Source organism: Garra rufa, chromosome 10, assembly GCF_049309525.1.
Source record: "Garra rufa chromosome 10, GarRuf1.0, whole genome shotgun sequence".
Lineage (NCBI taxonomy): Eukaryota > Metazoa > Chordata > Actinopteri > Cypriniformes > Cyprinidae > Garra > Garra rufa.
In genome coordinates, this window is record NC_133370.1 from 42,494,008 (window position 1) to 42,515,485 (window position 21,478).

The 21,478-nt window shown below is 34.5% G+C and overlaps 2 protein-coding genes across 2 annotated transcripts in view; one reads left to right on the top strand and one right to left on the bottom strand.

Moving 5' to 3' along the window:
- Nucleotides 1-253: 253 nt before the first annotated feature.
- LOC141343584 (uncharacterized) lies at nt 254-11,682 on the bottom strand. Its single transcript, XM_073848151.1, has 5 exons — nt 11,552-11,682; nt 8,502-8,786; nt 5,512-5,793; nt 3,502-3,668; nt 254-1,646 (listed from the first exon to the last, which is right to left on the bottom strand). Exons 1-5 carry the CDS (start codon nt 11,613-11,615, stop codon nt 1,602-1,604), a joined length of 843 nt encoding a protein of 280 aa, XP_073704252.1. The 5' UTR covers nt 11,616-11,682; the 3' UTR covers nt 254-1,601.
- A 313-nt stretch (nt 11,683-11,995) lies between these two features.
- The window catches only part of ipo13a (importin 13a), a 34,313-nt gene continuing 24,830 nt past the window's right edge, over nt 11,996-21,478 (top strand). Inside the window, exon 1 of the mRNA XM_073848149.1 lies at nt 11,996-12,105. Coding sequence (XP_073704250.1) covers nt 12,058-12,105 — 48 coding nt within the window. The 5' untranslated portion in view covers nt 11,996-12,057. The remainder of the gene's footprint in view (nt 12,106-21,478) is intronic.

Sequence of the window (21,478 nt, forward strand, 5' to 3'; positions counted from 1 at the left end):
GTTTGGCTCGACATACGGCGGCACTGTCTCAGTCTCTGTCCGGCGCGGGTAAAACAATTATAATGCTGAAGGTGAGGCACAATTCATATTTCTTAGTTAAATAACTTATAACGTAATTTGAAATTTCACAAACAGCGCAAGTGAATGACAGCACTCTCTGTCTCTTTCTCTTTCAAAGTGCACAAATGACTTTCAATCACCACATCGCTTCTGATTATAAGCGAACTGCACGCTGCACAGTTGACACAGGAATTGTTGCATCGTCGCTAATGTTTATAAATTGCATTTCTTTTTAAATTATTTCCAGTGTTTAACCATTCAGCACTCTCCTGGAGACTATAGGCGCTCATGCACACTCGAAGTGCACACATATAACGGCAGCTTCACATAACTCCATTTGCAGTGCATATTTTTTCAGCCCTAATGTTAACGGATTAAAGCGTTCAAGCTGCACACGGTTGCGATCTGGCTGTGAATTTCAGGAGCGGTGCGTCTGCAGCAGTGCAGAGATCATATCCGTTCTGATTGCAGAATTAAAGTGACAGCGCATTGTTTGCGGTAAATATGAACAAGGATTAAAACGAAAATGTCATAATTACACCATAAATGCATATAATTAACGTCTGCTGTGTTTCACAGTCAACGCTTATGGGTTTTTGGTTAGGTTTAAAGGAAAAGAGCATTTTTAGACAAACAAGGCAATTATATATGTCAAAGGTAGGGAAACAAAGTTCCTTTATAAAGATTATAAATATAAATATTTAAATGCAAAAGAAAAGGCAGTAGAACTGTTTCTGTCAATAGTAATTTTTAATTTAGAATATTTGTGACAACATAAGCAGTTCTAATGTTTTGGCACTTGCTTGAGCAACTTAATATACAAATCGAGAAGTAAATGCAAAAGTTAAAAGCATTGAATAATGTGCTGCTTATATTGTGTTTAAACTCGTCTATGAAAGATTACTCTACTGTGTAAAAAAAATTTATCACAATGCTGAAAAAGCATTTTTTAATAACTTGGATAAATGTGTTTGTGGAAATCAGGCTTGTGCTGTGTGTAAGCTATTGTGCAATAATTGCACAATTCTAAAAAAAAAAAAATGCACTGCATTATCAAACATGTATAGATAAATATATATTTTTGAAAAATGTCAAAAAAAAGGCTCCGCCCCTTAAATTAAAAAAATGATTAAAAGCCTAAATATCCTGTAATTCTACATGATAAAAAATAATGATTTAAAAAGATCGATATCGGAGATTGGATCGGCAGAGACTGCTCCTTCGTGTTATCAGCAAAATCGGAGCACCCCTAATTCCTAAGGTGAATTTTTTGAAATTCAAACATTATCTTTAACTAAACACCTGTTTATTAAGAAACTGTAACGTATTTAACAGAGAATAAGTCTAATTATCTTGTTTTATTCTATTTTCTGAAACCCATATTTTATTAAATTTTTTAATTCCAATATTACACAACCACATTTCACCATCAAAGCCTCCTGAGACTCATCAAAAACCATAATTGGAGATCAGTTGAGAAAGCCGTCTTTAAGGAACACTAGTTGCCTGAGGAATCAAATAATGAAATGGTGGAATTTTTTCTAATAGGTGTATCTTGACAATGGCGTGTCTTCTAGGAGATCATCCTGCAGAAAAGCACATCAGGGTTTTATTTTTTGGTCAGCACTTAAATTCTCTAAATTTATCGCAATCAGAGTTGATTTGCAAAACATAACACAATTACCATTCAGAGGTTGACCAATAGTGGATTTTACAGATAACGACAACTAGGTTTAACCACTCTTGCCGATAAACAATGAATCAACTGATTAGTTTTTAAAATGGATACTGAATGAAAACACTTCATGTAAAATAGTGCTGAACATTATAAAAAAAATATTTTTTAGTAAATAATTATTTTTAGTAAATGAAATTAGCACACTAACAATAAACTATACAACTACAGCATTTATCATTCTTAATTAATGTTACAAATTGACTTTCATTGAAAAGTGTTAACATTTCATATAAAAGTAAATATCTACACAAATACCATAGCATTAAAATTAGATGCATACAGTTGAAGTCAAAAGTTTACATACACCTTGCAGAATCTGCAAAATGTTGATTATTTCACCAAAATAAAATGGAACATACAAACTGCATGTTAATACAGTTATTAATGTGTTGTTACCTGAATGATCCACAACTGTTTTATTTATTTACTTGTTTTGTTCTAAAGAAAAATCCCACAGGTCTCACAAATGTTTGGGTTTTTCAGCATTGTTGTGTATTTGAACCTTTTCCAACAATGACTATGATTTTGAGATCCATGTTTTCACACAGAGGACAACTGAGGAACTCATATACAACTATTACAGAAGGTTCAAACTGCTCAGAATGCTTCAAAAGGAAACAAAATGCCTTAAGAGCTGGGGTGAAAACTTCTGAACAGAATAAAGATGTGTACGTTTTTCTTATTTTGCCTAAATACTTTTTTTTCATTTAGTACTGCCCTTCAGAAGCTACAGAAGATTCTTACATGTTTCCCAAATAAGTTAAATTTACCCTTTCAAATGCAAAAAGTTTCCACCCCCGGCTCTTAATGCATGTTTCTTTCTAAAGAATCAGTGAGCGTTTGAATCCTCTGTAATAGTTGCATATGAGTCCCTCAGTTGTCCTCAGTGTAAAAAGATGGATCTCAAAATCATAGGCATTGTTGAAAAGGGTTCAATTACACAAAAAAGCTGAGAAAACCAAAGAATTGAAGGATTTTTCTGAAGAACAACAGGCAGTTTAACTGTTCAGGACAAACAAGAGACTCACCAACAACTATCACTAAACAAAAAACACAGCTGTGGATCATTCAGGTAACAACACAGTATTAAGAATCAGGTGCATGTAATTGTTTAAACTGGGTCATATTATTATTTTTTATTATGGACTATAAGTAAACATATTCTATGCGAAATATCTTATTCGGGTCAGTGCTAAAAAAAATTAACATGCATTTTGTACGATCCCTCTTATTTTGTGTGTATAAGGTGTATGTATCTGACCTCAACTGTATTGCATATATATTGTCTCACTTTATTTGCCTCTATTTTACAATACTTTTAGAATAGAATACTATTATCTAATAAAAATAACAAAATATGTAGTACAGTGACAATAAAAAACAACTGAAATTGGATTCGTTTCAGTTTTTTTTCTGTTGACTGCATGAAATATCAATTTGCTTTCTAGTCACTAGCTTTAAATATAATGCGTAAAACAAACAAAGTCCACAAGGCGTCATTGATTTTGCCTCTAGAGGCCGCTCTTGTTCTGTCTAACAACAGTGGCCCTTCTCAGTTGGTCCAGCAATGGATGCAACCTGAAAAAACTATCGGTATTGTTCTAGCAATACCAATCAATTGTTCAACCTCTAATCAAATCGATAAAACTTCCAAAGGTCTCAGTTTTAAGTGTCACAACTTGATGCCCGAATGCAAGACTCACCATAGGCAGGTCTTGAAGCCGATGGAATTCTGGATGCTCACTTCTCTGACGGAACCTGAGGAAGAGGACGGCCGAGACCATGGCAGTGCAAATAATGAAAATGGTGACCAGAGCGGCGAGCAGGGGATCCAGGGGAGATGAAGGGCGGTGGGGAACCTTCCCTGACTCTAGAAGATTGATGAATGGAGCGGAAACTGATTATCACTATCACAGGAACTAATAAAACTGAAGGAACATCAAGTACAGACCACAGAAGTAAATGCAAATGGAAAAATAATGAAATTATCATCTGTCATTGTGCTTACTAGACCTCGACGGCAATTCCAAAGACGTAATTCAAACAAATGTAACCCCTCTATAATATCTTTATGAACTTAAAACTTTTGGTTGCCTGGATTTCATTAAATAAAAAATAAGATAAATATCTTATTTTGTGTTCCATAGATGAACGAATGTTTAATAGGTTTGGAATGACATGGCAGTGAGGAGAAAATTATTTGATCCTCTGCTGATTTTGTACGTTTGCCCACTGACAAAGTAATGACCTGTCTATAATTTTAATGGTAGGTTTATTTGAACAGTGAGAGACAGAACAACAACAACAACAACAACAACAAAAAGTTATAAATTGATTTGCATTTTAATGAGTGAAATAAGTATTTGACCCCTTTGTAAAACATGACTCAACAAAACCCTTGTTGGCAATCACAGAGGTCAGATTCTTGTAGTTGGCCACCAGGTTTACACACATCTCAGGAGGGATTTTGTCCCACTCCTCTTTGCAGATCCTCTCCAAGTCATTAAGATTTGGAGGCTTACGTTTGGCAACTCGAACCTTCAGCTCCCTTTACAGATGTTCCATGGGATTAAGGTCTGGAGACTCCAGGACCTTAATGTGCTTCTTCTTGAGCTACTTCTTTGTTGCCTTGGCCGTGTTTTTTGGGTCACTGTCATGCTGGAATACCCATCCATGACCCATTGTCAATACCCTGGCCCTGACGGTACATGGCCCCATCCATTGTCCCTTTGATGCAGTGCAGTTGTCCTGTCCCCTTAGCAGAAAACCCCCCCTAAGCATAATGTTTCCAGCTCCATGTTTGACAGTGGGGATGGTGTTCTTGGGGTCATAGGCAGCATTCCTCCTCCTCCAAACACAGTGAGTTGAGCTGATACCAAAGAGCTCGATTTTGGTCTCATCTGATCACAACACTTTCACCCAGTTCTCCTCTGAATCATTCAGATGTCCATTGTTCAACTTCAGACGGGCCTGTACATGTGCTTTCTTGAGCAGGGGGACCTTGTGTGTCCTTCACGGCGTAGTGTGTTACCAATTGTTTTCTTGGTGACTATGGTCCCAGCTGCCTTGAAATCATTGACAAGATCCTCCTGTGTAGTTCTGGGCTGATTCCTCACCGTTCTCATGATCATTGAAACTCCACGAGGTGAGATCTTGCATGGAGACCAAGGGAGATTGACGGTAATTTTGTGTTTCTTCCATTTGTGAATATTCACACCAACTGTTGTCACCTTCTTCTAGCCTTGTGTAGGTCTACAATCTTTTCCCTGACATCCTTGGACAGCTCTTTGGTCTTGGCCATGGTGGAGAGTTTAGAATCTGATCGATTGATTGCTTCTGGCTCCCAGGTGTCTTTTATACAGGTAACAAACTTTAGATTAGGAGCACTCCCTTTAAGAGAGTACTCCTAATCTTAGCTTGTTACCTGTATAAAAGACACCTGGGAGCCAGAAATCTTGCTGACTGATAGGGAATCAAATATTTCACTCATTAAAATGCAAATCAATTTATAACTTTTTTGAAATGCGTTATTCTGGATTTTTTTGTTGTTATTCTGTCTCTCATTGTTAAAATAAACCTACCAATAAAATTATAGACTGATCATTTCTTTGTCAGTGGGCAAACGTACAAAATCAGCAGGGGATTAATTTTTTTTTTCTCACTGTAATGACAGAATGTTCATTTTTGAGAAAAAAAAATTGCTATCCACACACCTTGATCCCCCACATCCAGTTCAGAAGGTTCATCCTGGTCTTTTTCCAAAGGAGCAGGTCCAGTGACCTTTGAACTGCTGGTCAGGGCAACCTGAGATGTCTGAGGATAAGTGACAGTGAATGGTGGAGCTGTCTGTGTTTTCTGGGTCACACTGCTGGCTGTAGTAGAGACAGTCCGAGGTCCTTCACTTGGACTGATGGATGTCGCAGGAGCTGTGGTGGCTACTGAATATGAAACGGTGCTGTTCAAATTAGAAATTGACGGGCTGCTAGCAGAAGAACCTGTAGGAGAAAAATGAATGAATGAGCTACAATATACAACTATATACAACTATTCTAGCTGGTTGTGGGTGTTCTGGGTGGTCTCGGGTCTCTACTTCAATGTAAGTCTATGGTATTTTTACCCGTTTTACTGTCTACCAGGGAAAAACTGTTTTGAAGAACTTGTGTTTTGAGGTTGTTTTCTAACCGTCATACTTAGGGTCTGGCATAAGTGCAGTAAACCAATAAGTAGATATTCAACTGCCCTAAATATAGCTGTGTTTCCAGTGAAATGACAGTATGAGAGAGGGATATTATTTACAAACACAGTCGCGTTCCAAAATGTTACACCCACGTCCAGCCATTATTTACGGACAGACGTTTGATCAAGTGGGTGGAATGTGGCACTTTCCCAGAGAGACGCACGAGTTCAGTCTGGATTCGGTCACATTAAGCCCAGTGTTTTATCTTTAAAGTAGAACAAAGCAATGTACACCCACATGAAAGCACTCTCACGAGAAGACAAACGCAAATGTCAGAGCATGAAACCTGAAACATCGTGTTCATCGTGTTTCTTCTATAACAATATGGAGCATTGCCACCATTGCTACTGTCATCTCAGCTTGTGGTTGACCAGTATTGGTTTTTCAATGACCGATGTCAATGAGGACATCTAGAGAGTAGTGTGGAAGATATAATAAAGCCAATATGGGCCATTCTGAATTGGTGCGAAGTGCTGTCCCACAACCAAAAAACACATTTTAAAAGCATTTAAGTATTCAAATCTTAGATGTTTACTAAGATCCTTCTAATATCTATTGAAATAATATTAAAAATATCAGTAAGTTTAATATATATATAATCATCATTTAGTGAGTACTTTCAATTGGGAGGTGGCTGTCCCGAATGCTAACCCCTCAATTTCAACTTACGAAAATGATATTGAAATAAATTTTAGCATTTTATTCCATAGTTGTTGCAAATATTTTTGAGTTTTAAAAATTGAAGTTCAAAAAATATGTATTTCTTTTAGATTTTCTTTGTAAATTCTGAAACTTTATGTAAAAAATGTGTCCGGGATTTTCATGTCACTACTGAAAAATGTTTTAGTCCATTGGCTGAGACTAATTTTAACTACACACCCACATTTATGATCAGGAAATATTAATGTGTCCCTCTCTCTCATAGCTACATGGTGAGTAAATATGCTGAAAATTTTTAAAAAATCCCTGGTGAAAAAAAAATGCTAAAACCAGCCTAGGCTGGTTGGCTGGTTTTAGCTGGTCAGCAGGCTGATTTTAGAGGGGTTTTGCCCACTTTTCCAGGCTGGTCTTAGCTGGTCAGGCTTGGAAACCACCAGCTAAAACCAGCCTGACGAGCCTGGGGAAAATAAACTAAATTTTAGTACAGTTATGCACATTTTTAGTATTTTAGTATGTTTAGTAGAGTTTTAGTATGTAGGTTAAAATTCTGTAATGTGATGTGATATGTTTTGTCAAAAACAAAGTATACTGAATTATCAACTAAGATGTTATGAAAGTGTGTGGTTCAATGTATATTCAAACTAATGAATCCTTATGTTTGAAATCAGTATGATCACCTTTTTGCCTTTTACAAAGAAAAATTGAATTCAAAATATAACAAATCTCATAAATCACACTTGAAATATTGTTAAAGTTGTAACTGTTATTTATCTAACTCTGAAAACTTTTAAATAAAATCTAAATAAATAGATTGACAAGGAAAAATGTAAGCAAACTCTTAATAGGTCAATATAACTCTTCTAATTAAATGGTATATTACTGTGTTTCGGTAGTGACAAATTTGGGGAATATTTAAAACTTTATGAAAATACAGCATGAGAATTAACTGCACAGTTACTAAAATGCCTTGGATACTGTACAATTTGCAAAAAGAAAAGGAAAAAGACGTTTTTTAAGACGTTTCCAACTCTGACTTTGAACCAGTTTTGGAAAATAGCCCATATAAAGTTAAACACTTTTATTGAAGCATTTAGAAATAGGTCATAATCGAACCAAATTTCTAGAAATTTTATTAGAAAGCTCTGACTAGAGCACACTGTAAAAAAATATTTGTTTTAAGTAAAATTATTGACATATTAAGGGGAAAAGGGCTAAAAAATATTATTGGTGTTCATTTTACAAGAAAATAGTAGTTCAGTCTTTCTACTGTGCTGTTTAATTCAATGTATTACTTGAAATTATTTATACATTTTACTAGCAATTTGTAAAAATTGTTAATCCCACACTGGAAAAAGGTGTAGACGTAGTTTTCACTCAGAAATTGCTAGTAGATTTTACAATTAATTACAAATAAACAGTAACATATTGAATTAAACAAGAAAAAACATGCAATAATGTTTCATTTACAAATTAGAAAAGTAATTTTCACAGTGCATTTTTACAGACTGAAACATGGGATGTTTTGAAACATAAAGATGTTATGATAGTGTTTGGTTTAGTGTATATTCAAACTAATGAATCCTTCATTCTGAAATATTAACTTGAGTGTGCACCGCATTTTTTTAGTGCCGTCCTTTCCATTTTATCTTTTCAACTGAATACAGACTGTCATTTAAACTGTCGCAGCCTTGTCTATGTTGTTTTTCTCAACACAATGGATGGCAAATTTGTTTTCAAACCTAAGTTAGACTGATTAATGATGAATAGCTTTTGCAATTAGATTAGGTTTAATTGCATTAGTCTTGCCTGGTGCTGAGGCTGTGTCTGTGTTGAGGGTGGTGACATCTTGTAGCGCAGGGGTCTGTGAGATGCCTGGTGAAGGAGAAGTGTCATTGTGCACGATGGCGTCTTTAGATGACTGCGATGGAGGAGGAACAGTAGGTGTGACCTCGGCGGTTGAGAAATCCTCTGAAGGAGTGGAGACGCGTTGATAGGCTGTAGTGGCTTGTGATTTCGAAATGTCACTTTCTGGAGTCATGCGATCTTCATTCAGAGGGGATCTCACGTCTGCGGATGAGTCTGTGGTCTGACCTTGGGGAGAAATAGAAAATGTCTGCATGAGGAAACAGTTCCAGTCTGTTCGTTCTTTCTAAATCTAGAAAACAAACATGAGTGTGGAGGGGGGAAAAAATTAATATGCCATGAAATGTTTATTTGATTTGGGGGAAGCTACAGGAAGAACGCTGTGTGTTCTCATGCTGAATCGGTTACGTGGGCGTTCCAGCCCGGAGATGTAGAGTCGTGTTTACTGGTCACACAGTGAATCCACAGAACAAAGCAGTTGTGACCTTTATGTGTAAAAGAAGGAGCAGAGGAACAAACAAACCAGATACATGGAGATTTTGCCCTCACATGCAAAGGTTTTTGAAAATATCATCATCCTAGCATTATTTTTAGCTATCACCGTTGAGGTCAAAAGCTTGCATCCCCCTTTCAGAATCTGCAAAATGTTAATTATTTTACTAAAATAAGAGGGATCATACAAAATGCATTGTTATTGTTTAGTTAGTACTGACCTGAATAAGATACCTCACATTAATGTACATATAGTTCACAAGAGAGAATAATGACCCGGTTCAAAAGTTTACACCCCCTTGATTCTAAATACTGTGTTGTTACCGAAATGATCCACAGCTGTGTTTTTTTGTTTAGTGATAGTTGTTCATGAGTCCCTTGTTTGTCCTGAACAGTTAAACATGCCCGCTGTTCTTCAGAAAAATCCTTCAGGTCCCACAGATTCTTTGGTTTTCCAGCATTTTTTGTGTGTTTGAACCCTTTCCAACAATGACTGTATGATTTTGAGATCCATCTTTTCACACTGAGGACAACTCATACGCAACTATTACAGAAAGTTCAAACGCTCACTAATGCTTCAGAAGGAAACACTGATGCATTAAGAGCCGGGGGCTGAAAACTTTTTGATTTTGAAGATCAGCATAAATTATTATTATTATTATTATTATTATTATCTGTCTTCTGGGAAACATCTTCTGTAGCTTCTGGAGGGCAATACTAAATGAGAAAATATGATATTTAGGCTAAAAAAGAAAAATGTCATTCTTCATTCTGTTCAAAAGTTTTCACCCCCAGCTCTTAAAGCATGCTTTTTCCTTCTGAAGCATCAGTAAGCGTTTGAACCTTCTGTAATGGTTGCATATCCACAGTCCCTCAGTTGTCCTCAGTGTGAAAAGATGGATCTGAAAATCATACAGTCATTGTTGGAAAGGGTTCAAATAGACAAAAATGCTGGAAAATCAAAGAATTTGTGGGACCTGAAGGATTTTTCTGAGGAAACACTGTGGATCATTCAAGTAGCAACACAGTATTAAGAATCAAGGGAATGTGAACTTTTGAACGGGGTCATTTTTAGAAATTCAACTCTTGTTTTCTCTTGTGGATTATATGTAAACATCTTTTATGCAAAATCTCTTATTCAGGTCAGGTCAGTACTAAATAAACATTAACATGCATTTTTGTATGATCCGTCTTATTTTAGTAAAATAATGAACATTTTGCCGATTCTGAATTGGGGGTGTAAACTTTTGACCTCAACGGTAGATGTATGACAACAAAATGCCAGATTCGAACCCAAGTCTCCCACGTCAGCAACAGATAATTGTGTCAGTTCAACCTATGCATCCAGTTAAAATGAAATTGACACTAAGAACCGAGATCTCACTTTGAGAATCTAATTAGCACTAAAAGAAAAAAATGCAAATGAATACAAATGAGAGAATAAACATACATCAGTTTTTTCTATTCCCAAATATATTGTTACTATTTAAATCTTTCAATCTTTGCAGTATTTTAACATGTAAATTGTAAGATGAAATACTTTTCAAAAGTGTGAATAGACAGATAGAAGGATGGATAGATAGATCTATTTTTACTGTTTAAAATAACTGTTTTCTATTTGAATACATTTTAAAATGTAATTTATTATTTTAATCTTTCGATCCTTGCAGTATTTTAACATGTAAATTGTCAAAGGTGAAATACTTTTCATGTGTGAATATACAGATAAATATATGTGACCCTGGACCACAAAACCAGTCTTAAGTCGCTGGGGTATATTTGTAGCAATAGCCAAAAATACATTGTATGGGTCAAAATTATTGATTTTTCTTTTATGTCAAAAATCATTAGGAAATTAAGTAAAGATCATGTTACATTAAGATTTTTTGTAAAATTCCTACTGTAAACCTATCAAAATGTAATTTTTGATTAGTAATATGCATTGTTAAGAACTTAATTTGGACAACTTTAAAGGTGATTTTCTCAGTATTTTGATTTTTTTGCACCCTCAGATTCCAGATTTTCAAATAGATGTATCTCAGTCAAATATTGTCCTATCCTAACAAACTATACATCAATAGAAAGCTTATTTATTGAGCTTTCATATGCATAAATCTCAGTTTTGTCAAATTTAACCTTATGACTGGTTTTGTGGTCCAGGGTCACATATGATAGATTTTTTTTTTTTCTATTTTTACTTTTTAAAATAACTATTTTCTATTTGAATACATTTTAAAATGTAATGTATTCCTGTGATCAAATCTAAATTTCCAGCATACTGTATAGAGATGGACAGATGGAGGATGGATGGACATATTTTGCTCTATATTTGTTTTCCCACAGGCTAAAAAAATGTGATTTCAAACAAGTAACACTTGTGTAAATCAGTGTGATATCAGTAGAGAATCCGAGACAAGACAAAGCCTGCAGATACTGTAACATCACAGAATCCTGTTGCTGTATCGCGCTAAAACCAAGTAAACCATAAGCCATGTGCTTACCTTTGATGACAGATACATGAAGAACCATCGCAGTCCATATAATAATAACGCTTTGAGTCCTCATGTTAGATAAAGCGACTCAAAGCGAGACACCGTGTAGATTCGCTCTGTGATTCCCGGGATGATCTTTCCGTTAGATGACAGCGGACATCATCAGAGCTAAAAATATCCCGCGGGGTCTGGGCTTCGACAGCGGGGTGTGGTTAAGCGCAACCTATGGTCTAAACGACAGCTTGTTTGTAAAGAGCGCAAACAGGGCTTCAGACTATTAGAGTGTTCGAATCGAATGTGAATGTAGCGACTGATTTGAGTGTGAGGTGAATGGCGTGTGGCGTCAGTCCCGTCAGCTGTTATTTAGTGCGACCCACGTGTGTGTAGGACCATCCCGTCAGATCTGCACACATGACCTGACAGGACTCCAAAAACACCCCCTCACACATTGCCACTGAATACCGACTGTTACTGAGCACAAGAATAGGATATAAGGAAGTTAATGAGGATTGGGAATGGAGTCAGTGAATACAGACGAGTTCACGGTGGAGGCAGTGGAGAGGGTGAGTAGAGTAGACTGTGTGACCAAACCGACTCACAGAAACACCATAACATTTCACTCGACTATTTGTGTGCTATTGAGTGCCTGACAAACGCTGACTAATAACACAGTCTTATAGCATTTCACCTAAATGCTATATGTAAAGCAGTCCCTCCAGGATTTCACGATTTTTTTTTGTGATTTTTGCGATGAAAATTATAAATTTTGTGGTGGCATGTCCTAGAAATTTGCGAAAAATTTTGCGATTTATTTAATTATTTAATTTATTTATTAATAATTAGGACATCACATTTACCATATTAGGTATTATGTTAGAGGCTCAATTATCATACATAACACAAATCAAACATAACATTTGTTTATTCTGATACATTTGAACTTTTAAAATAACCTATGGGCAATATTCTTATGTGACCTTAGTAAACATTAACAGCAGGTGTAGAAATTTATACTGTACATAGCCTACTTCATTTCAGTCGCATCTCAGGTACTCTTTACATTTTGGTAGCCCAAAAATTAATTGAACTAGCCCAAATAAAAAAGCTTTTTAATTTTTTTTTTAAAATATAGAAATTCAAACAGGAGTCTAAATGTCAATCAAATATGTTTTCAATACACAAATATAAACAAATATCAAGGAAGAAATTTTATTTCACTCTTTAGTGTATCTGCAGAATTTTTAAATATCAATTTAAAGCAATGTATGATCCTTTTTAAGAGCTGCACAAGTAAAATGAACAGAATTAGTGGGGTTGGACAATGTAAGGTAGAATTTTAGGTCATAAAATGACATGATTTATAATTCAGATACAGATTCACACAAAAACAATATCTTATACAATGGCATTTCAGCCTTTATACCATTAAAAGGGATAAATAAAGTATATAATTTATCATATTTATTTAAAACATAAATATTACTGTCTTAATTGTTTAGATTTTTTAGAAGGCACATTAAAAACCTATGTGTTTGCTGCATAAAAATAAACAGCTGAAAAATGTATTGGAAAAAATTCTAAAAAATTAAAATTCTGTCACAAGGGGGCGCTTTAGGAGCGCTGAAATATTATCGTTTCCCTAGTAACGGCTGTATACAAATCAGCTTTAACGCTGTTTTATCAGCATGAAATGAAAATGCCAACGACACGTTTCTGAGGACAGTCGGTTCTACTCAGATACATTCATTTAAAGACATCAGTGCTGCGTTTTGACTTTGAAATGTGCAGGGCTCATATTTATTCAATGACATCATTGCCTTTAGATTCGTCTTTCCGTCCCTAGCTGACTTTTAAAATTATAATTAAGACTTTTCTTATACTATTTAACAAATTCAAAACTTTTATGGCGTTCCATTTGCAACAACAGAAGCCCTCTACTTTACGATAGCGGGTCGGCAGGCCAGTGAAACATTTTGGTAGCTCGACTGAAAAACACAATAGCCCAAGGGACATCGATCTTGCGAGCCCTGCAGACAGACAGCTCACAGACATCACGTGAGCAGCGTCTTTATCAACATGATATATATATATATATATATATATATATATATATATATATATATATATATAAAATCTTTTTATTATTGAAATATTTGAATAACCATTTTTTGCGATTATTTTGCGGTTAAATGACAAATTATGCAGGATCGCAAAAAAATGCGACATTTTGTTGATTTTGCATTAAATTCAGCGATCGCAGAATCGCGAAAAACTGGAGGGACTGGTAAAGTTTAAGTAGTAGTTCACTTCCAGAACAAAAATTTACAGATAATGTACTCACTCCCTTGTCATCTATGTCCATGCCTTTTTTTCTTCAGTAGTAAAGAAATTGTTTTTTGAGGAAAACATTTCAGGATTTCTCTCCATATAATGAACTTCTATGGTGCCCCTGAGTTTGAATTTACAAAAAGCAGCTTAAATGCAGCTTCAAAGGGCTCTAAACGATTTTTATACTTTTTAACTGCATGAACTGTGTGTATTCCGGTTCATGACAGTAAGGATATGTTGAAAAACTCCCATCTCATTCTCTCCTACAACTTCAAAATCGTCCTAAATCGTCCTTTTAATGTAAAGGGCATTTGACCTTCTTTGCATGTTCACTTTGTAAACACTGGGTCGATACCTCTGCAGCGGTGTAGGACATTTTGTAAAATGAAATGGGAGCACAAACAAATAGTTCCTGCAGAGCTAGACCAAGATGGGCATTTGTGTTTAAAGGGTATATAAATTGTACATTTTTTAGAAAATAGCCAATAGTTTTGCTAAGCGACACCTTTCTTCCTCGACTGGAATCCTTTGAAGCGGCATTTAAACTGGATTTTGGAAGTTCAAACTCAGGGGCACCATAAAAGTCCACTATATGGATAGAAATCCTGAGATGTTTTCCTCACAAAACATAATTTCTTTACAAGTGAAGATAGAAAGACATAAATATCTTGGAACGACAAGGGGGTGATTACATTATCTGTACATTTTTGTTCTGGAAGTGAACTACTCCTTTAAGGCGAGACACTGCAGGTGAATTGGGTAAACGTTTTTAAACATAGTTATTACCTTACTTACCCAGTTAATTGATCACATTGATAATTGCAAACATTTTTTGTATTACAAGTTTTCTAAAATGTTAGGTTTAAATATGCAAATGAGGCATTATTTAAAATATGTGCTTATTTGCATAGATTTCTAGTACAAAAAAAATCTAAACACTGGATGAAGTTTCAAAATTTTAGTTTAATGTTTTTGACATATTAGAGTCTAATGTTTTTACAGAAGAGATTTTGGCTCATATTGTCACTCCATAATTCAGAAATTTTTACAGAGGGATTTGTTTATATATAATTTGCTTGATTTGAACATTTTATTCCCCCCAAAATGCTAAAAAATACATTGTTTTTTTCACTCAATCAATAATTCAATTCTTTCTTTCTTTTTTTATTTTTTAGCTTACTAGGTTTTGATTGGATCCGATAAACGTATTGAAATCATTAAAAAAAACATATTTCAAATTGCTATTATTATTTTCACACATCATATCAATAAGGTGTGAGTGAAGTGTTAAATAAAAAAGAGATTAAATGGCATTTAATTTCTGTTGAAATAGCAGTTAATACATTTTCAGAAATATTAATATTAATATATGTGACCTTGGACCACAAAACCAGTCTTAAGTCGCTGGGGTATATTTGTAGCAATAGCCAAAAATACATTGCATGGGTCAAAATTATTGATTTTTCTTTTATGCCAAAAATCATTAGGATATTAAGTAAAGATCATGTTCCATGAAGTTTTTTTGTAAAATTCCTACTATAAATAAATCAAAATGTAATTTTTGATTAGTAATATGCATTGTTAAGAACTTAATTTGGACAACTTTAAAGGTGATTTTCTCAGGATTTAGATTTTTTTGCACCCTCAGATTCCAGATTTTCAAATAGATGTATCTCAGCCAAATATTGTCCTATCCTAACAAACCATACATCAATAGAAAGCTTATTTATTGAGCTTTCATATGATGTATATATCTCAGTTTTGTAAAATTTAACCTTATGACTGGTTTTGTGGTCCAGGGTCACATATGAGAGTTGAATGCCATCCCTCTAGATCATTTAATAACTGACATACCAGAATACAGCAAAAATGCAAAAGAGATTTAAAATTGTCTTAATTTAAAAGTTAAAAGCCATGAACTGAACCATGTAACTACAGTACAAGGTGAAAGCCAAAATATTACAAAATTTAAAGCAATGTATTATCTGAAAATCTGCCAATAAATGAATAAATAAATAAGAAAAAACAAAGGTACAAAGAACTACAATCCCATGAATCATTGTGAGCAACATAATTGAAATAAAATTTACATGCAAAAAACTGATTTAAAGATGTTAATGAGAAAGATCGAGAGAGAAACAATATATTTATTGAGAAATATGCATATATACACTGCTGTCAAAAGTTTAGGATTAGTATGATTTTTAATGTTTTTAAAAAAGTTTCTTTTGCTCATCAAGGCTGCATTTGATCAAAAATACAGAAAAAAACAGTAATTTTATGAAATATTATTGCAATTTAGAATAGCAATTTTCTACTTAAAATGTATTTATTAGTGTGAAGCAATGCTAAATTTTCCACATCATTACTCCAGTCTGAATTGCTACATGATGCTTTAGAAATCATTCTAATATACTGATTTATTATCATTGTAAAAGTTGTGCTGCTTAATATTTTTGGGACACTTTTTAAGGATTCTTTGATAAATAAAACATTTAAAAGTTTATTTAACATGGAAATTTTGTGTCACAGTATACACTACTATTCAAAAGATTGGGGGTCAGTACATTTTTACTTTCTTTTGTTTAAATAAATTAATACCTTTGTATTAAATGGATAAACAGTGATAGAAAAGACTTTAGATCAGATTTTTTATTCTGAATAAATGCTGTTCTTTTAAATTTTTTATTTATCAAAAAAACAAAGAAAAAGCATCTCAGGTTCCAAAAAATATTAAGCAGCACAACAGTTTTAACATTGACAATAAATCAGCATATTAGAATGATTTCTAATGGTTCATATGACACTGAAGGCTGGGGTAATGGCTGAAATGAATTCAGCGCTGCATCACAGAAATAAATTGTACTTTATATTAAAATAGGAAACCAATATTAGAAATTGCAGTAATATTTCATAATATGATGGTTTTTTTTTCTGTATTTTTGATAAATACATACAGCCTTGATGAGCATAAAAAGCTCCTTTAAAACCTTAAAAATCTTACTGATCCCAAACTTTTGAACAGCAGTGTATATAGCGCAGAAAAATTGCACTTTTAATGATTTTGATTCCCTGGTTGGTGCATTATGAGTAATGATCTGCTGTTAAATATGATCATTTAAAAAATGAGCTGAAATAATGTGTCCTGATGGCTTCAACAAAAGTATACCATCGATCAGCAACGGAGCTCATGATACCTCTACTTTTTTTTTTATCTTTAAAGGTCAAAACAGTATCATTAAAAATCATTTGACTTCTGTCATAAAAAATCAGTTCTAGTTTACTTCTGAAGCCCAAATTTTCTACTCTATTAAGGAAAATGAAAGAACTGCAAAACTGTATAGATTAATCAGAAGCCAGGACTAAACTATTTTTTATGCTATACTATACTATTATTGGAAATTGTTTGAAGGTTTTGGTGGAATATCATATATCTGAATATCATATAGCCAGAGACATCTTGTCACTGCTTTTCTGAAGAGACACTTAAGGGTGAGAATTATTGCTAACACTTGAGTTGAAAGAAATGTGTGATAGCCAGACATTTTACTTTTTTTCTTTTCTTTTTAAGCAATTAAATCAAAAGTACCAAGGTTTGGAGATGTAAAATCTATAAGGCAAGAGCTATAATTCAAAAGAAGTAAATGTCATTATTCAGGGATTCATTCAGGGCTGCCTTTCATTTGGAAAATGCTGTCCCTGAGGCCTCTTTTCCTTCATATTCCCATCATTCCACTAACAGCTGAGTAAAGCCACAGAAGTTTGAAGGTGTTTGGCCTTGTGCAGTTCAGAACAATATAGAAGCTTCTGTAAGTGGAAAGTAACCTGATATCCTCAGTAAGCTGTGCTAGTCTAATAATAACTATCAGCATGAGGGGGATTTGGTGACTGGTTTATGTTCTGCTTCCCCATTGTGTCCAGTGATTTAAGATGCATCTTATATGTGCATTATCAGTGCATTTTTCGGGGGGAAGGAATTTGGTAATATAAATATGTACACACTATACTGATCAAAAGTTTAATAATTTCTAATGTTTTTGATAAAATAAGTCTCTAATACGGTGGCCGAGAGAGCTCAATGCGCTGCAACTTAGAAAACACATGCAAACAGGAAAAAAACGACAACAAATAAAAAAAAACCATCTTCATCAGTTTGACAACACAGGCGCTGCAAATCCTCGCGACGCAACCAAACTCAGGAACGCGCTGCAAACACACGAACACGCTGCAAATTCAGAAACGCGCTGCAAATTCAGAAACGCGCTGCAAATAGCATGAAACACAACGGAAATGTTTCAGGGGGACCTCAAAAAGTGACAAACCCATCTGGGACCTGATTATTTGATAATTTGTTATTCAGAGGTGTTGATAGTTCACCGACAGAAAAAAATATATTCTTCAATGTTCAATTATTCTTCTTTAATAAAAAAATAAATAAAAAAGGAGCAGATGCTTTATATTCATAAACAGAAATTTGCTAAATGCACACCAGTGATGCGCGGGTCAATGTACAGTCGTGGCCAAAAGTTTTGAGAATTACCTAAATATTGGAAATTGGAAAAGTTGCTGCTTAAGTTTTTATAATAGCAATTTGCATATACTCCAGAATGTTATGAAGAGTGATCAGATGAACTGCATAGTCCTTCTTTGCCATGAAAATTAACTTAATCCCGAAATAAACTTTCCCCTGCATTGTTAAGAAGGCTTCAGGGCGCCCAAGAAAGTCCAGCAAGCGCCAGGATCGTCTCCTAAAGAGGATTCAGTTGCGGGATCGGAGTGCCACCAGTGCAGAGCTTGCTCAGGAATGGCAGGAGGCAGGTGTGAGCGCATCTGAACGCACAGTGAGGCCAAGACTTTTGGAAGATGGCCTGGTGTCAAGAAGGGCAGCAAAGAAGCCACTTCTCTCCAAAAAAAAAACAGGGACAGATTGATCTTCTGCAAAAAGTATGGCGAATGGACTGCTGAGGACTGGGGCAAAGTCATATTCTCTGATGAAGCCTCTTTCCGATTGTTTGGGGCATCTGGAAAAAGGCTTGTCCGGAGAAGAAAAGGTGAGCGCTACCATCAGTCCTGTGTCATGCCAACAGTAAAGCATCCTGAGACCATTCATGTGTGGGGTTGCTTCTCATCCAAGGGAGTGGGCTCACTCACAATTTTGCCCAAAAACACAGCCATGAATAAAGAATGGTACCAAAACACCCTCCAACAGCAACTTCTTCCAACAATCCAACAACAGTTTGGTGAAGAACAATGCATTTCCAGCACGATGGAGCACCGTGCCATAAGGCAAAAGTGATAACTAAGTGGCTCGGGGACCAAAACATTGAAATTTTGGGTCCATGGCCTGGAAACTCCCCAGATCTTAATCCCATTGAGAACTAGTGGTCAATCCTCAAGAGGCGGGTGGACAAACAAAAACCCACTAATTCTGACAAACTCCAAGAAGTGATTATGAAATAATGGGTTGCTATCAGTCAGGATTTGGCCCAGAAGTTGATTGAGAGCATGCCCAGTCGAATTGCAGAGGTCCTGAAAAAGAAGGGCCAACACTGCAAATACTGACTCTTTGCATAAATGTCATGTAATTGTCGATAAAAGCCTTTGAAATGTATGAAGTGCTTGTAATTATATTTCAGTACATCACAGAAACAACTGAAACAAAGATCTAAAAGCAGTTGAGCAGCAAACTTTGTGAAAACTAATATTTGTGTCATTCTCAAAACTTTTGGCCACGACTGTATATACAACCCGAACCCGACCGACGTTTTCAACTAACCCGCCCGCAACTCAGACCGCAAAAAAAAAAAAAAGCAAATTGTACCCGACCCACTTCCTGACCCGCATGTTTAATATTTACGACTGACACCAGCGATTATATGCGGCTATATGCGGTGGAGATGCGTTCACTGTCAAACATCATTAGGCATTAATTAGGAAAGAAATGTTCTTGATTACAAGAAAAATACAGATTGTTCTTGTTGTGATTTATTTTGTCTTTCCTTTATACAGATTTTAAATAGTTTCGTTTTCGAAGTACTCTAAATTATGTCAGTGATTCTCCGATGTTAAATATGATCAAGAATTATTTTATTTCGATCTACAGTTTAATAAAAGTTAAGATATAAAATAATAAAATATTAGCCTATAGCCCGAAATATATATAGACTACAAGCTAATTCCTTTTTTCTTAACTTTTAACTTTTTCTAAAAATTATCAAGAATATTAAATCAACTTAATAGGCTAGGTTTACGAATTTTCTTATACAAACATAACGAATGCATTTCAAAACGAAGTTTTCATATAGAAATTCTGGAATCACGAATATGACAAAATAATATTATTTAATATATATTAATAGTTGTATCAAATGAATAAGGAAATTATAGTGCTTTGAATTTATTAAGTAATGTTTAATTTTGTTCGTTTTGCTCTCTGGAAATGTAAAGAAAAAATACCGTTTTTATAAAAAATACCGGAATTCGTTTTTAATCCCTGGTTTTAAACAAGCATATATACATGAGATAATTTATATATTATTGCTTGAATAAACGTTTAAAAATAGTGTTAGAAATTTTATAATTAAGTAAATTGAACAGACCTAGGCATTTGAAAAGACATAGTGAAATGTGTCTAATAATTCCAAAAAGAAAGAGAAGCAATGGACATAATCAAAATATTCGAGACATTTATTAGGAATACCATTTTCTTAACAATCAAGATGCTGCAATTGTTTATCCAGTCTAATCGAAGTGTGCGACTCTCCCCCGACTTTTACAAAAAATCCCACCCCCTCTCAGAAAATACATAAAGCTGACATTACTGAGCTATATGCGTTTAAAAGTAGCCTATAAAAATGGTACAATGGCATTGCTCAGTTCAACATGTTGGGAAATCGGACATTTTGTCCCGCCTCAGCATTTATTCAACAGTTAATAATGCTCAACATTCAAAAGGTAAATATTATTCAGCCAATAAAGTGTAGGTCTATGTATTTCATAGACAATTGTGTCTAGTACTATATAAATTACAAAGGTTTAATTGGCATCTTTATTTCAAACGACCCGACCGTGACCCGAATATCAGTACAAATATTTTTGGATGACTCGTAACCGCAGGTGACCGCTCATTTTGGATCAACCCGCGCATCACTGATGCACACCAAAGTGTACTTTATTTCTATCAGAAATGGGAGTTTTGAAAAAGTCTCAAATGCAAATGAGTAACAAAAAGAATGACATGTTGTTACATTTCATGGAGGATTTTTTTCTGGTTATGCTCCCCTGGAAAAGGAAGAAAATTGAACTATTGTTTAGTTGTTTCTAGGTTTTATTTTTTATTTTATTTATTTATTCATTTATTTCTCTATGCAGAATTAGTTTATTCTGTTTATCTGTTTTTTCTTCTCTTATTCACCGTTATACAGCTTAAGATTGTTATTTTATTCTGTGTATTTGGAGTTATATTTCAATATTTTTGTAATGTTCAATTATTTTTCTTTAATAAAAAAAATAAAAATAAAAAAGAGCAGATGCTTTATATTCATAAACAGAAAATTGCTAAATGCACGCCAAAGTGTAATTTATTTCTATAAGAAATGGAAGTTTTGA

Coding starts and splice junctions, on each gene's coding strand:
- LOC141343584 (XM_073848151.1), bottom strand. CDS start 11,615: ATGAGGACTCAAAGCGTTATTATTATATGGACTGCGATGGTTCTTCAT. Junction 8,787..11,551: donor TCATGTATCTGTCATCAAAG/GTAAGCACATGG, acceptor TTTCTCCCCAAG/GTCAGACCACAGACTCATCC. Junction 5,794..8,501: donor AGACACAGCCTCAGCACCAG/GCAAGACTAATG, acceptor TTTCTCCTACAG/GTTCTTCTGCTAGCAGCCCG.